We start from the raw sequence: 14,833 nt of genomic DNA on the forward strand, positions 1-14,833 counted from the left end.
TCATTTTATACAACAAAGCAGAAATGCTATGTAGTAATTACTGTATTTACGAATTTAGCACCAAAATATCACGATATATTGAAAACATGGACTACAAAAATGGCTTGGATAATCCAGAGGCTTGGATAAGCGAGGCTTGGATAAGTGAGACTCTACTGTATATATATATATATGGATATAGATATACAGGTACATGGATCTATATGTATATAGGATTTGCAAGGACCTGCAAACATATGAGGGGAAAATTCATATATAAAATTAAGATAGATAGATAGATAGATAGATAGATAGATAGATAGATAGGGGTATTGAACTACAGTAGAGTCTCACTTATCCAACATTCACTTATCCAACGTTCTGGATTATCCAACACATTTTTGTAGTCAATGTTTTCAATACATTATGATATTTTGGTGCTAAATTCGTAAATACAGTAATTACAACATAGCATAACTGCGTATTGAGCTACTTTTTCTGTCAAATTTGTTGTCTAACATGATGTTTTGGCGCTTAATTTGTAAAATCAAAAACTAATTTGATGTTTAATAGGCTTTTCCTTAATCCCTCCTTATTATCCAACATATTCGCTTATCCAACATTCTGCCGGCCCGTTTATGTTGGATAAGTGAGACTCTACTGTGTATAGAATTGGCAAGGACCTGCAAACATATGAGGGGAAAATTCATATATAAAATTAATATAGATAGATACATAGATAGATATAAGTATATAGGGATTGCAAATGCATGCAGGGGGTTAATGCCTGTAGGAGAGTTTAACAAATATTTCAGGGGGAAATAATTTACAATAATATATAATAATGATAACTTATTGTATATACATATAATATTAATAATATTATATTGTAATACAATATAATACTAATAATACAATATAATAATATTAATTATATATTTTACATGTAATATTACTAATAATATTACAATATATTGATACTGTACAATATAGTAATTTATTACCAGTATCGTACTATGCTAATATAATATTGTATGTAAATTTAATTTGTAAACCGCTCTGAGTCCCCTTCGGGGTGAGAAGGGCGGCATATAAATGTAGCAAATAAATAAATAAATAAATAAATAAATAAAATGCTTTTATAAAATTAATGGATATATATTTTTCTTCTTCCTGACTTACAAGGGTTTCTCTCCCTTTTCAAAATCTTCCCTTGGTTAAGAGCGAGGGAGGCTTTGCAAAAGAAAACACACTGATAAGGGAGGGTAAGAGAGGAATATATCATATATTGCAAGCAATGGTTTCCAGGTTCTGTTGCCTGGCCTTGACCCCATTATAAGTCAAGGGAGGCTTTTTCAGCTCAAAAAAAAGGCTGAAAAACTATCTTTGAGTATGTACGGTATTCATGACAAATTCAGACAGGCTGACCGCCAACATGAATGACGGCCACGCAGACAGGAGACAATAAAGATCATAATAAAATTCATCCAGAGGACATCAAGTTGGAAAATGCTGGGGTTCAATATTCAATTCCTTCTCAAGACTAAAGGCCTTGTAAAACTACATCTCCCATGATTCCATAGCATTGAGCCATGGCAGTGCAAGGGGTAAACAGATGGCAATCCCCTGAATGGCCACAAGGTGTCTCCCTCGTGATTCAAAACCCTATGGAGACTTCTTTGCTATGAACAAATATTATTAAACTACAGTAGAGTCTCGCTTATCCAACGTTCTGGATTATCCAACACATTTTTGTAGTCAATGTTTTTAATATATCGTGATATTTTGGTGCTAAATTCGTAAATACAGTAATTACCACATAGCATTACTGCGTATTGAACTACTTTTTCTGTCCAATTTGTTTGTATAACATGATGTTTTGGTGCTTAATTTGTAAAATCATAACCTAATTTGATGTTTAAAAGGCTTTTCCTTAATCCCTCCTTATTATCCAACATATTCGCTTATCCAACATTCTGCCCGCCCGTTTATGTTGGATAAGTGAGACTCTACTGTACTGTAATTGGGATTGAATTGGTTTTTGCTTAGTAATTATTATGAACCAGGATACAATCCTGTAAGTATATTCCTTGGAATATGAACTCAGTGTTATCATATATCTAGGTCTAGGTAGACTGCAATATGAATATTATAAAACGTACATTAATTCAAATGAAAAACTGGAGGCAGCTCCTATAAATATATAATGTAATTATTGACATTATTCAAGGAGCTGCCTCCAGTGTTCACTGAATATATATATATATATATATATATATATAAAGTAGAGTCTCACTTATCCAACATAAACGGGCCGGCAGAACGTTGGATAAGCGAATATGTTGGATAATAAGGAGGCATTAAGGAAAAGCCTATTAAACATCAAATTAGGCTATGATTTTACAAATTAAGCACCAAAACATCATGTTATAGTTCAATACGCAGTGATGATATGCAGTAATTACTGTATTTACGAATTTAGCACCAAAATATCACGATATATTGAAAACATTGACTACAAAAATGCGTTGGATAATCCAGAGTGTTGGATAAGCGAGTGTTGGATAAGTGAGACTCTACTGTATATGAATGAATTCTCTATGAATGATATTATTAATATTATTAAATAATAATTAAATGATATTATTAAACAATATATATAATACTATATGAATGAATACTCTATGAATGATATTATTAAATAATTATATTATTAAATAATAAGTAAATATTATTAAATAATCATTTAAAGGGAAATCTCACTGCAGAGGCCTTTTTTTCTCCCTTTCACTAGAGAGGCGTGGCTTAGCTTGGCCAATCAACTCGCAGTAGAGGCGTTTTTTTCTTCCTTTCACCAAAGGGGCGTGGCTTAGCTTGGCCAATAAGCACACCACGGAGGCCTTTCCCCAATAGAAGGGCGTGGCTTGTTTTAGCCAATAAGTTTACAGCAGAGGCCTCTTTTTTTTCTTCCCTTCACCAGAGGGGCGTGGCTTAGCTTGGCCAATCAACTCACGGCAGAGGCGGGTTTTTTTTTCCTTTCACCAAAAGGGCGTGGCTTAGCTTGGCCAATAAGCACACCGCGGAGGCCTTTCCCAATAGAAGGGCGTGGCTTGTTTTAGCCAATAAGCTCACAGCAGAGGCCTCTTATTTTCTTCCCTTCACCAGAGGGGCGTGGCTTAGTTTGGCCAATCAACTCACGGCAGAGGCGGGTTTTTTTTTTTCTTTCACCAAAGGGGCGTGGCTTAGCTTGGCCAATAAGCACACTGCGGAGGCCTTTCTCAATAGAAGGGCGTGGCTTGTTTTAGCCAATAAGCTCACAGCAGAGGCCTCTTATTTTCTTCCCTTCACCAGAGGGGCGTGGCTTAGCTTGGCCAATCAACTCACGGCAGAGGCGGGTTTTTTTCCTTTCACCAAAGGGGCGTGGCTTAGCTAGCCCAATAAGCACACAACGGAGTCTTCCCCCCCCTTTACAAGAGGGGCGTGGCTTGGCTCAGCCAATGAGAGCGCGCCGCCACACACGGCAGTTTCCCGGATGTATGACTCCGCCCATCCGCTTCCGGCGTGACGGGAAGGGCGGGGGGAGAGTGCAGAGCGAGAAGTGGGCGGGGCGGGAGGCGGAGAGGAAGCGGAAGGAAGCGCGCCTGCTCTGAGGGGAAATATTTCTGAGGGGAAATAAGGCCTCGAAGGCCTCACAAACGAGCCTCTTCCACTCAGGCTTCCTTCCCGGCCAAGAAAAAGGAGATTTTCCTCAGAAGCTTCTCTCAGGAAGCCTTCCTTCCACAGAGACATCATTCTAGGCCTCTCCTTCCATTGAGGCTGCTCAGGCCTTCCTTTCTGGCTCCTTCACCCCCTTCATGTATTTCTGAAGCCTTTAGGGAGGGAGCCTTGCAGTCGAAGGTAGCCTTTGGTCAAAAAGTTCTCCCTTTTGGAGCCACCATGGAGGAAGAAGGCCCTCCGAAGAACCAGCAGCAGCTCCCGTCTCTCCTCAGCCGTGACATGAGCTAAAAGGAAGGGAAGACCCAGAAGCCAACACGGAAAGCCAACATGGTAAGTGGGAACGTCTCCGATGAGGTTGCTTTGGATCAGAGTGTTTGGAAATATTTATTTATCTATTTATCTGCAGCATTTATACCCCTCCCTTCTCGCCCGAGGGGACTCAGGGCGGCTCACAAAATTGGCAAAATTGAATGCCCGAAAACATAATTATAAAAACATCACAGCACATATAAAACAATAATACAGTTTAAAATGCAATATAAAACTTAAAACATATATCTATATATGTAAAAGGGTAATGAAATTTCGGCCTAGAACATAACAACAAAACTACACGTCCCAGAAACACTAAACTTGGCAGCACAACCCCTCATCCATGCCTCTATGTTCATACAACAAAAAGAAAAGAAAAATAAAGTCCTAATTAGAAGGAGAGGAATAATTGTTTTTATCCAGTTGCTGCCAGTTAGAAGGCTAAGCTCCACCCACTTGGTCTCCTAGCAACCCACTCAGCCCAGGGCCACTTCAATCAGGCCTCTTCCACACTGCCTATAAAATACAGATTATCTGATTTCAAATGGATTATATGGCAGTGTAGACTCAAGTTGAGCACCAACCCATAGGCTCAGACACAACTGGACTTAATGTCAGGGGAAAACCTTTATTATTACCTTTTTATTACGATTTTACGATTTATGTGTTTTAAATGCAATTTTTTATCCTGTATTTTTGTTTTAATTGATATATTGTATTACTGTTTTATCTTTTTATAGTGTGCTTTGTATTATGTTGCTTATGTTTTGTTCTATGTTGTTTGGGCCTCTGCTCCATGTAAGCCGCCCCGAGTCCCCACGGGGAGGTGGTTGCGGGGTATAAATAAAGTTTTATTATTATTATTATTATTATTATTATTTACCCTTTATCTTAACTACCACCAATTCCTATACTTTATTTCCCATACCACCATACTTCGCCACAGCAATGCGTGGCCGGGCACAGCTAGTGTATATATATATATATATATATATAATTCCATTCATCCAGAGCCTCATGCAAAAACCTTAATTCGGACCATGTCGACTTGAGTCTCACTTATCCAAGCTAAACGGGCCGGCAGAAGCTTGGATAAACAAATATCTTGGATAATAAGGAGAGATTCAGGAAAAGCCTATTAAACATCAAATTACATTATGATTTTACAAATTAAGCACCAAAACATCATGTTATTCAACAAACTTGACAGAAAAAGTAGTTCAATACGCAGTAATGTTATGTTGTAATTACTGCTGAATTTAGCACCAAAATATCACGATGTATTGAAAACATTGACAAAAAAAATGGCTTGGATAATCCAGAAACTTGGATAAGCGAAGCTTGGATAAGTGAGGCTCTACTGTATGTATTTATTTATTTGCAGCATTTATACCCCACCCTTCTCGCCCGAGGGGACTCAGGGCGGCTCACAAAATTGGCAAAATTGAATGCCCGAAAACATAATTATAAAAACATCACAGTACATATAAAACAATTAATAATACAGTTTAAAATGCAATATAAAACTTAAAACATATACTGTATATACAGTAGAGTCTCACTTATCCAACGTTCTGGATTATCCAATGCATTTTTGTAGTCAAAGTGATATTTTGGTGCTAAATTCGTAAATACAGTAATTACTACATAGCATTACTGGGTATTGAACTACTTTTTCTGTCAAATTTGTTGTATAGCATGATGTTTTGGTGCGTAATTTTAAAATCATAACCTAATTTGATGTTTAATAGGCTTTTCCTTAATATCTCCTTATTATCCAACATATTCGCTTATCCAAAGTTCTGCCTGCCCGTTTATGTTGGATAAGTTAGACTCTACTGTAATTAAATCCATTCATCCAGAACCTCATGCAAAAACCTTAATTTGGACCATGACTTGAATACTTACAGTAGAGTCTCACTTATCCAAGCTAAACGGGCTAGCAGAAGCTTGGATAATAAGGAGGTATTAAGGAAGGTGCTACCTTCTGAAATTCCCTCTTCTTTCTAGTTATTATTTCAGATGTTTAACAAATTCTTAATAAGTATTCAGTGTGCTGGATTACTGTAGTTCATGGATAGATTGCTCTTTGCGAAAGAACTTTCCTTGATCCGGTTTGCTCAAGATATGTTGGACTGTAACATTCATAAGTGTTAGCACAAAAATGCACTTCCTTTGTTCTGTGCTACCCTTCTTTTTTACATGTAAGCAATTTGTAAACAGAGAAGATCAGCCTGGGCTGAATACTTTAAAAACTGTGCAAAACATTGCAGGTATAATTAGTACTTTGTGGTGATTGAACACTGGTGATGACAAAGATAAATGCTAAGGAGCATGAAAAGGACGAATTGCATCACCGTCTAACTTCCTCTTCCAAAGAGGTCTTCTGGGACCCACGAAGTACACATACCTCTCTTGAAAATATTTGGCAACATGCATAAGGCACTTGTTTCCAAACTGCTGGGAAAGTTTCTCTACAACTCAGTGAATATGGCTAATGGAGCTTTGTATAGCAAGCCTTGCCACCCCAACTATCAGTCCTCAAAATAACTAGTTTTTTAATGTCTCTGTGTATGTGCATTTTCCTTTAATGTTCCTGTTGACTTATGGTGACCTCATGAAGTTTGTAGCATTGTCTTAGGCAAGGAGTACTCAAAAGTGGTATTGTCATTTCTATCCTCTGAATATACAGTAGAGTCTCACTTATCCAACGTTCTGGATTATCCAACGCATTTTTGTAGTCAATGTTTTCAATATATCATAATATTTTGGTGCTAAATTCATAAATACAGTAATTACAACATAGCATTAAGGCGTATTGAACTACTTTTTCTGTCAAATTTGTTGTATAACATGATGTTTTGGTGCTTAATTTGTAAAATCATAACCTATTTTGATGTTTAATAGGCTTTTTCTTAATCTCTCCTTATTATCCAACATATTCGCTTATCCAACATTCTGCCGGCCCGTTTATGTGGGTAAGTGAGACTCTACTGTAGCTTAAAATGCATGATATTCAGTGGCAGTCTCCCATCCACATAGAAGCTTAGCTTCTAGGATCAAATGGGATCCGCTGGTTTTTCAATATTTAGGTCTGTGCTATAGTAATAACTCTTTGAAATTTCAGATGACATTGTAATATGACTGCAGACAATGAACACGGGGAGACACAAGTGTGGCTCTTTATTAGTCATGGCAAGTTAAGAAAGGCCAGGTTGCTCAAGAATTGTATCTGCAAAACCAAAATAATGTTCAGATGGTAACTCTGTTGCATGTACTTGATTTCGTTTTGTTGCTACATTGGACATGTTATTGGCAATAGGATAGCTGTGCTAGTGTGTTGCAGCAAAACAACAGAGTTGTGGTGCCAACCAACGCCTTTCTGTATTCCTTGGCAGTATAATCAGCCTTTCTTCCAGCAGTAGCCAGAAGGTAACTCAAGATCAACATTAGATTTCTGGATGACTCATAGCTGATTGGCCACAACTTTTGACTTCTAACTGCTTAGCAGCAACAATGAGACTTTTTCCACCCCAGGTTGCGGACATTATAACTTGTGATAACCAAGAGTGGACTTTTTTTTGTAAAGGCTACATGAATATGATTCAGTTTACTATTGGTTTATTGATGTACATCGTTGTAAGCTGCTTGCATCTAGTGACCTCAGAATGATGGGCAACAGAGATAACACAATATAAAACAATATATAAAAATAAAACATACTATCCTATTTCATATATGGGAATGAAATACATCATGGACTACATTACCCCAGGAAATCTTACAGAATTATCTTTGACACGTTCCTAGAAAAACTAAGTGTTAAGTCAAAATGACGTTGATGATGTGATGGTTATCTGTAGCACATTTCCAGGAAAGGAAGAAACACTTAGCGGGCACAGAGATGGTACTGATCCCCAGTATGTTGGAAAAACCCTGTCACACCTTTTTAAAGTCTGTGTCTCCTGTATATATCTCTGACTGGTTGGATCTTTGGGGTTCCTGCATAAACAGTACATTTGTTAAGCCTTAAATCTCGCGGCTTATTTCTTCTCACTCCAAACTAAGCTTGAGCCAGGAAAGATTTGTTAAACACAACCCTTTTCAGAAATATTAATAGGTAAGAATATGCAAAACATAACGAACACATGGTAAATTAATTTAAGGATCATTTGTAAACAGGATCAGAACATTGTAATCTATATTTTATTAATATAATTATTCATAAATCAAAAAGTTAAAATGGACTTCCCACCTTAAAAGACATATGATGACAATGTTACTGTCATCCCACAAACTTCTTACCTTAAATAACTTCTTTAGTCTACCTTACTATGAGACTTTTAACAACTTGAATAATGGACTATGGATTTTGGAAAACAATTTGGGCATGAGATCATGACTCAGCATTTTATATGGATTTAATCTCTTAATTGATTATATGTATTTTAATTGCTTATACATTTAGATTGTTTATATTTTGATGTGTTTTATTGTTTACCTGTGTGGCACTGATTTTTTGCCATATCTGTAAGCCACCTTGAATCCCCTCCGAGGTCGAGAAAGACAGGGTAAAAATGAAGTAAATAAATACTGTTTCAATATTTTACTTGATCTTAAACCCCTCAAGCCTTTTTACATAATTTTCCTCGTGGAAAACTTTCATGTGTTAGCATATAAAATGCTGGTTTGTTTTGACGTTTTGTAAGACTGCAAATGATGTCTGAGCAGTCGGTCTTGTGAGATGTGCCTTCCATTTTAAATATACAAAGAGAAATTGAAAAGCCAGTTTTCTGTTGCTAAGATACAGTCTGTTAGTGTGCAAGCCAGTTTAAATTTAGTTCTGTTAGAGCCGGTTTCTGAATTCCAGCTGAACTAATTGGGATAATTTAGTCTATTTGGTTGCTGTATTCTGTGGAAAACGGGGTATCCCAAATGTGAGGGTTACCTTAGCTCAATGTTGGGGTCCTGGAAATGTTTCTGAACATCACCTAGGGCAGGCCTGGGCCAACCCCTCCCTCCAAGTGTTTTGGACTCCAACTCCCACAATTCATAACAGCCTAGGAATTGTGGGAGTCGGAGTCCAAAACACCTGGAGGGCTGAAGTTGGCCCAGGTGTGCCCTAATGGTTGTTTTAAACCAGGGGTCCCCAAACTAAGGCCCAGGGGCCGGATGCGGCCCTCCGAGGTCATTTACCTGGCCCCCGCCCTCAGTTTTATAATATAATATATTGTATATACATATAATATTGATAATAGTATTATAATGTAATACAATATAACACTAATAATAATACCATATAATAATATTAATTATATGTTCTATATTACATATAATATTACTAATAATATTACAGTATAGTGGTATAGTTCAATATAGTAATATATAATGCTAATATTGTGCTATGCTAATAATATAATATATTGTATGTACATATAATTTGTAAGCCACTCTGAGTCCCCTTTGGGGTCAGAAGGGTGTGATACAAATGTTGTAAATAAATAAATAATAAATAAATAAATTTTAGACTTAGGCTCGCCCAAAGTCTGAAATGACTTGAAGGCACACAACAACAACAACAACAACAATCCTAATTAACTTGACTATCTCATTGGCCAGAAGCAGGACCACACTTCCCATTGAAATCCTGATCAATGTATGTTGGTTAAAATTGTTTTTATTTTTGAATATTGTATTGTTCTTTCATTTTTCTTCTTCTTGTTGTTGTTTTTGCACTACAAATAAGACATGTGCAGTGTGCATCGGAATTGGTTTTTGTTTTTTTCAAATGATAATCCGGCCCCTCAACAGTCTGAAGGATTGTGGACCAGCCCTCGGCTTAAAAAGTTTGGGGACCCCTGTTTTAAACATATACACACTGAAGACAATAAAACATCTTTATGGAAGATTTTGAACGATATATGGTTTTGACTGAATTTAGGCATTTAGACTGAATTCAAGGTGTATGTTGCCAACACTTTTTCTGAAATGTCTTCAACAGGCTTCTGAAGAGGCTTCGTTGCGAGCTTTGGAGAGTCTAATGACAGAGTTTTTCCACAATTGCACTACCAACGAAAGGAAGCGTGAGATCGGTAAGTTCATGTCTATTCCCAACAGCTGCACCCAACTTTCTCCAACTGCTGTATCAAATAGCTTTGGCTATGTATGGCAGTCAAAGGAGATTTCAAGAGTGTCCGTCAACTTGTCCTCAACATATAGTACATGAAACTGGCTTGTATGTTGTACTTCTACTCTTTCTTTTTTCTGATTTCGCAAACTTCCCCAGTTTAGTCCTTCCTTGAGTCATGACAGTTGGCCTTTGCATATAAAGGGTATTGATTTCTTCTTCGGCTTTCATTCAGGTCTTTTACAGAAGCAGCAAAAGGAGCTCACCTGCATCAGTGTTTCGTGCAATTCAGAAACAACTCGAGCTATGACTAGCAAACCACCTAGGAGGAACTGTTACTTTCCATGGGAAGTGGATAACAGCATGGCCGATTTCCCTTCATGAAGGGTTGCCAGGGAGATTCTGTGCCTTCTTTCGGTGCATAAGTATGAAATACATTTTCATAGCACAGATGGAATGCACAAAGAATGTATGAATTACATAGCGCTCTCTGAGGCCGAGCTGCAAGCATCCCTACTGATGAGATTCTTCCTTTCTCCCACTTGCTGTTGCCTTGTACATTCATTTGAACACAGGAATAATCGGAATTCCAGAGTAAGCTCCCAGTGGACTGTTTTCAAAAGAGTCTTTATGTGCCAGGAAACATGGATTATATGCACAGCCATTATCTTTATGTATTCAGTAGCTGGGAGGATGATCAATTTTGACACAAACAGACATAATAAGCCAGTATTATTCTCTCATCTCAATTTGACTTATTATTTACAGCAGAGATAAACTGAAGGTAGCTTATGATCTGGGTAAATTTTACTAGGTCATGCAAGGTTTCATACTTCCCATAGCCTAACAGTTGCAAAAAAAATAAATGAAAGAAAACCAATTCCTTGCAATGATGGGCCTTGTGTCAGTCACCCGTCTCCTAGCTATAGAGTCCTTAGGTTTTAAAACTGTCTTGGTGCCCTTCTGCACTACCATATAATCCAGAATATCAAATCAGATAATCCACATTATCTGCTTTGAAGTGTATTGTCTGAGTCTACATTGCCATATAATCCAGTACAAGGCAGAAAATCTGGATTTTATGCAGCGCTGCAGAAGGGACATTTGACTCTGATCTATAGTAAGTAAATTGTAGATTTATATATACAGTTTATCCCACACTGCAGTTGTGAACTACACTCGACAATTAGATAGTCCAGTAATTTCAGCAAACAACTAAACTAAGGAAAGTGTGCCAGGAGATAACCCTTTTTTAAAAAAAAATCTACATCAAAGGATATTTTAAGGATCTTTTAGTGTTCCACATGTAGTATAAGTTAGCAGAGATGTGTGGGTTGTATAGTTAGGATGATTGTTTTAGATCGAGTTTGTTAGTTGTTTTACGTTAATATTCTGTATTAAGAAAAACGTTTTAGATCGAGTTTGTTAGTTGTTTTACGTTAATATTCTGTATTAAGAAAAACGTTTTAAAGGGGATATAGTCCTTTTGTTTTGTAAAATCTGTCTGTATATGTTTGATTGTAGGTTTCTTTGGTTTGTTTTTTAAAATAAAAATTAGTTATTAAAAGATTTACGATCTCGTACATAAAATTGGCCAACTACTGCTTTCCTTGTGTTGGCAACAGAGATCATGCTCCAGGCCCTATGGGATCCTATTCTGTTTAACAAATGGAGGTCAATTCCAAAGGTGTGAATGAGTAGATTAATAGTGTTCATTGTTTTGAGTTTTAACACATTTGTACTTTTTTTTCCTCCCCCCAGAGGAACTTCTAAATAACTTTGCCCAACAGATCGGCGCCTGGAGATTCTGTCTCTATTTTATTTCAAGCACAAGAAATGACTATGTGATGATGTATAGTTTGACAGTGTTTGAGGTGAGTTTCCAGGCAAGAGTGAACATATCAAAAGCATGTGTCGTGATCATGAAAAGGAATGTATATCACATGGTGCTTGGATCTGTTGTTATCAACAGGCTTAATGAGGAAGGCACTATCTTGTTTCTTTTCACTTTGTGTATCTCTATATGCAGCAAGGAGTGCAGTGGATTAAACCTCTGAGGTGCTGAACTTGCTGACTGAAAGGTTGGCGGTTTAATCGGAGTGGGGGTGAGCTCCCTCTGTTAGCCCCAGCTTCTGCCAACCTAGCAGTTCGAAAACATGCAAATGCAAGAACAATAATAATAATAATTTTATTTTTGTACCCCGCCACCATCTTCACGAAGGGACTTGGGGTGGCTTACAGGGGGCCAAGCCCGGGTAATACAATAAACAAGATAAAACACATCAAAAATATAAAATTTACACAGTTAACATCATAAAATTAAAATGGTAACCGTAGTAAAACATGGTTTAGACACCAGGGTAAGAGTCATAAAAACGAACTGGGTAGAGTGCACCGAATGAGTTTTGTACTCAATAGGTACTGCTCCGGCAGGAAGGTAACTAAATAAATATTCTAAATAGGGAATACCTTTTTAGATTATCAGCATTTCTACCTTTTGATTTAGTATCTTAACTGTCAGCCCTTAACTGTAGGCTTAAGCTAAGTGGAGTTGTTTTTTCAGGGATCCTAAATCTGATGACAGGGTTATCTTTCATGCTTTTTCAGAACCTGGTTAACAAGATGTGGCTTGGGGTGCCATCTCAAGATAAAATGGAGATTCGCAGCTGTCTGCCCAAGATTCTTTTGACTCACCACAAAACGCTGCCTTACTTCATCAGGAACAAGCTTTGCAAAGTCATTGTGGATATTGGCCGGCAAGACTGGCCAATGTTCTACCATGACTTCTTCACAAATATTTTACAGGTGAGATGCTTTCTAGAGATTACACTGCAGAATTCAGCTTTTGTGGTCTTGTCTGAATGAAAACGATTTAAGAAGAGAATGAGACGCCCAAAATGGCCCTTCAGAAAACTATGAATTTAATATTTGTGTGAAATTGTTGAGGATCTCCCTGTAAACTTCTTCCTTATCCATGGGAACCTGTTTCTTTTAATAAGCATAGTTAACGCAGTGATGCAAAAACTGTTGATCTCATTATATACAATAACTAGCTGTTCCCTGCCACGCGTTGCTGTGGCTGATGGCTTATATTATCTGCTTAGAACTGGATTCTACACAACTGTATAAAATAAAATCTACGCAACTGGATTATATGGCAGTGTGGACTCAAGATAATCTAGTTCAAAGCACATACTGTGAATAATAATAATAATAATAAAACTTTATTTATATACCGCCCTATCTCCCGGATGGGACTCAGGGCGGTTTACAGTCATAAAAGCAAACACAAACATTATATAACAACATAATACACATTATTAAACAAAGTAAAATAATACAATTATAACAACAAATCACACTTACATGACCAGAATTATCCTGCTTTGGCATTCTGGGTTATATAGGTGTGTGGTAGGGCCTTGAGTCTACACTGCCATATAATCCACTTCAAATCAGATAATCTGTATTTTATAGCCAGTGTGGAAGAGGCCTGAATGAAGAAGCTCTGAGTTCCATTGTAGCTGAGTGGGTTGCTAGGAGACGAAGCCTACCCTTCTAACTGGCAGCTAGGGGAAAAAATGGCTTTTCCTGGTCCTCTAATTTGGACTTTATTTTTCTAGGTTTTTTGTTTGAAAGATGTATTTTGGATGACTATGTCTTTTATGGTCAAACTTGGTGTGATTTGGTTCAGTGGTTTACTCCATAGTAAAACGCACATTACATTTTTATATACAGTAGAGACACTAATCCAAGCCTTGCTCATCCAAGCCTCTGGATTATCCAAGACATTTTTTTAGTCAATGTTTTCAATATATCGTGATATTTTGGTGCTAAATTCATAAATATAGTAATTACAACATAACATTACTGTGTATTGAACTTTGTTGAACTATCAAATTTGTTGTATAACATGTTTTGGTGCTTAATTTGTAAAATCATAACCCAATTTGATGTTTAATAGGCTTTTCCTTAATCTCTCCTTATTATCCAAGATATTTGCTTATCCAAGCTTCTGCTGGCCCGTTTAGCTTGGATAAGTGAGACTCTACTGTATATAGACTAGCTTTGCCCGGCCACGCGTTGTTGTGGTTTAATGGGAATCCTTTGTTGGCCAGGTGGAATAGCAGTGAAGAGCCTTGCAGTCTCAAAGCCTGGCCGTTTTCTGGAGTAGCTGGAGCTTTTTGTTGTATGAACGTAGAGGCACAGATGAGGGGTTGTGCTGCCAAGTTTAGTGTTTCTGGGATGTGTAGTTTTGTTGTTTTGTCCTAGGCCGAAATTTCATTACCCTTTTATATATATAGATGTAGTAAAATGGCAAAATTAAGATTTGCTTTTTGGATATAAATCAACTCTGAACTTCTTCAAAAATAGTGAGGCTTTTGAGTCCCCTTCTAAGGTGATAAAGCGGAGTAATAATAATAATAATCGGAGAATACAAGCTGTTTAATATTTGAAACCTTCTTTCCTTTAACAGTTGATCCAGTCCCCTGTGACAACTCCGCTTGGGCTGATCATGCTGAAGACAACATCGGAAGAGTTGGCATGTCCACGGGAGGACCTCAGCATCGCACGGAAGGAGGAGCTGCGCAAATTGCTCCTGGATCAGGTCCAGACTGTCCTTGGGCTTCTCACAGGTGAGTGAAAGCAATGGTGGAGGCGTAGGAGAGGAAAGGGAGGAATCCCTGGTGAGCTCCC

General features: G+C 37.5%; 1 protein-coding gene across 2 annotated transcripts in view; it reads left to right on the top strand.

The window, feature by feature from the left end:
* Positions 1–3,566: 3,566 nt before the first annotated feature.
* The window catches only part of xpo6 (exportin 6), a 52,490-nt gene continuing 41,223 nt past the window's right edge, over positions 3,567–14,833 (top strand). For both annotated transcript variants that reach the window (XM_062964613.1, XM_062964614.1), the window contains exons 1-5: positions 3,567–4,026; positions 10,010–10,100; positions 11,897–12,009; positions 12,743–12,940; positions 14,613–14,772. In XM_062964613.1, coding sequence (XP_062820683.1) covers positions 4,024–4,026; positions 10,010–10,100; positions 11,897–12,009; positions 12,743–12,940; positions 14,613–14,772 — 565 coding nt within the window. In that variant the 5' untranslated portion in view covers positions 3,567–4,023. The remainder of the gene's footprint in view (positions 4,027–10,009; positions 10,101–11,896; positions 12,010–12,742; positions 12,941–14,612; positions 14,773–14,833) is intronic.

Source organism: Anolis carolinensis, unplaced genomic scaffold, assembly GCF_035594765.1.
Source record: "Anolis carolinensis isolate JA03-04 unplaced genomic scaffold, rAnoCar3.1.pri scaffold_13, whole genome shotgun sequence".
In the NCBI taxonomy this organism is placed as follows: domain Eukaryota; kingdom Metazoa; phylum Chordata; class Lepidosauria; order Squamata; family Dactyloidae; genus Anolis; species Anolis carolinensis.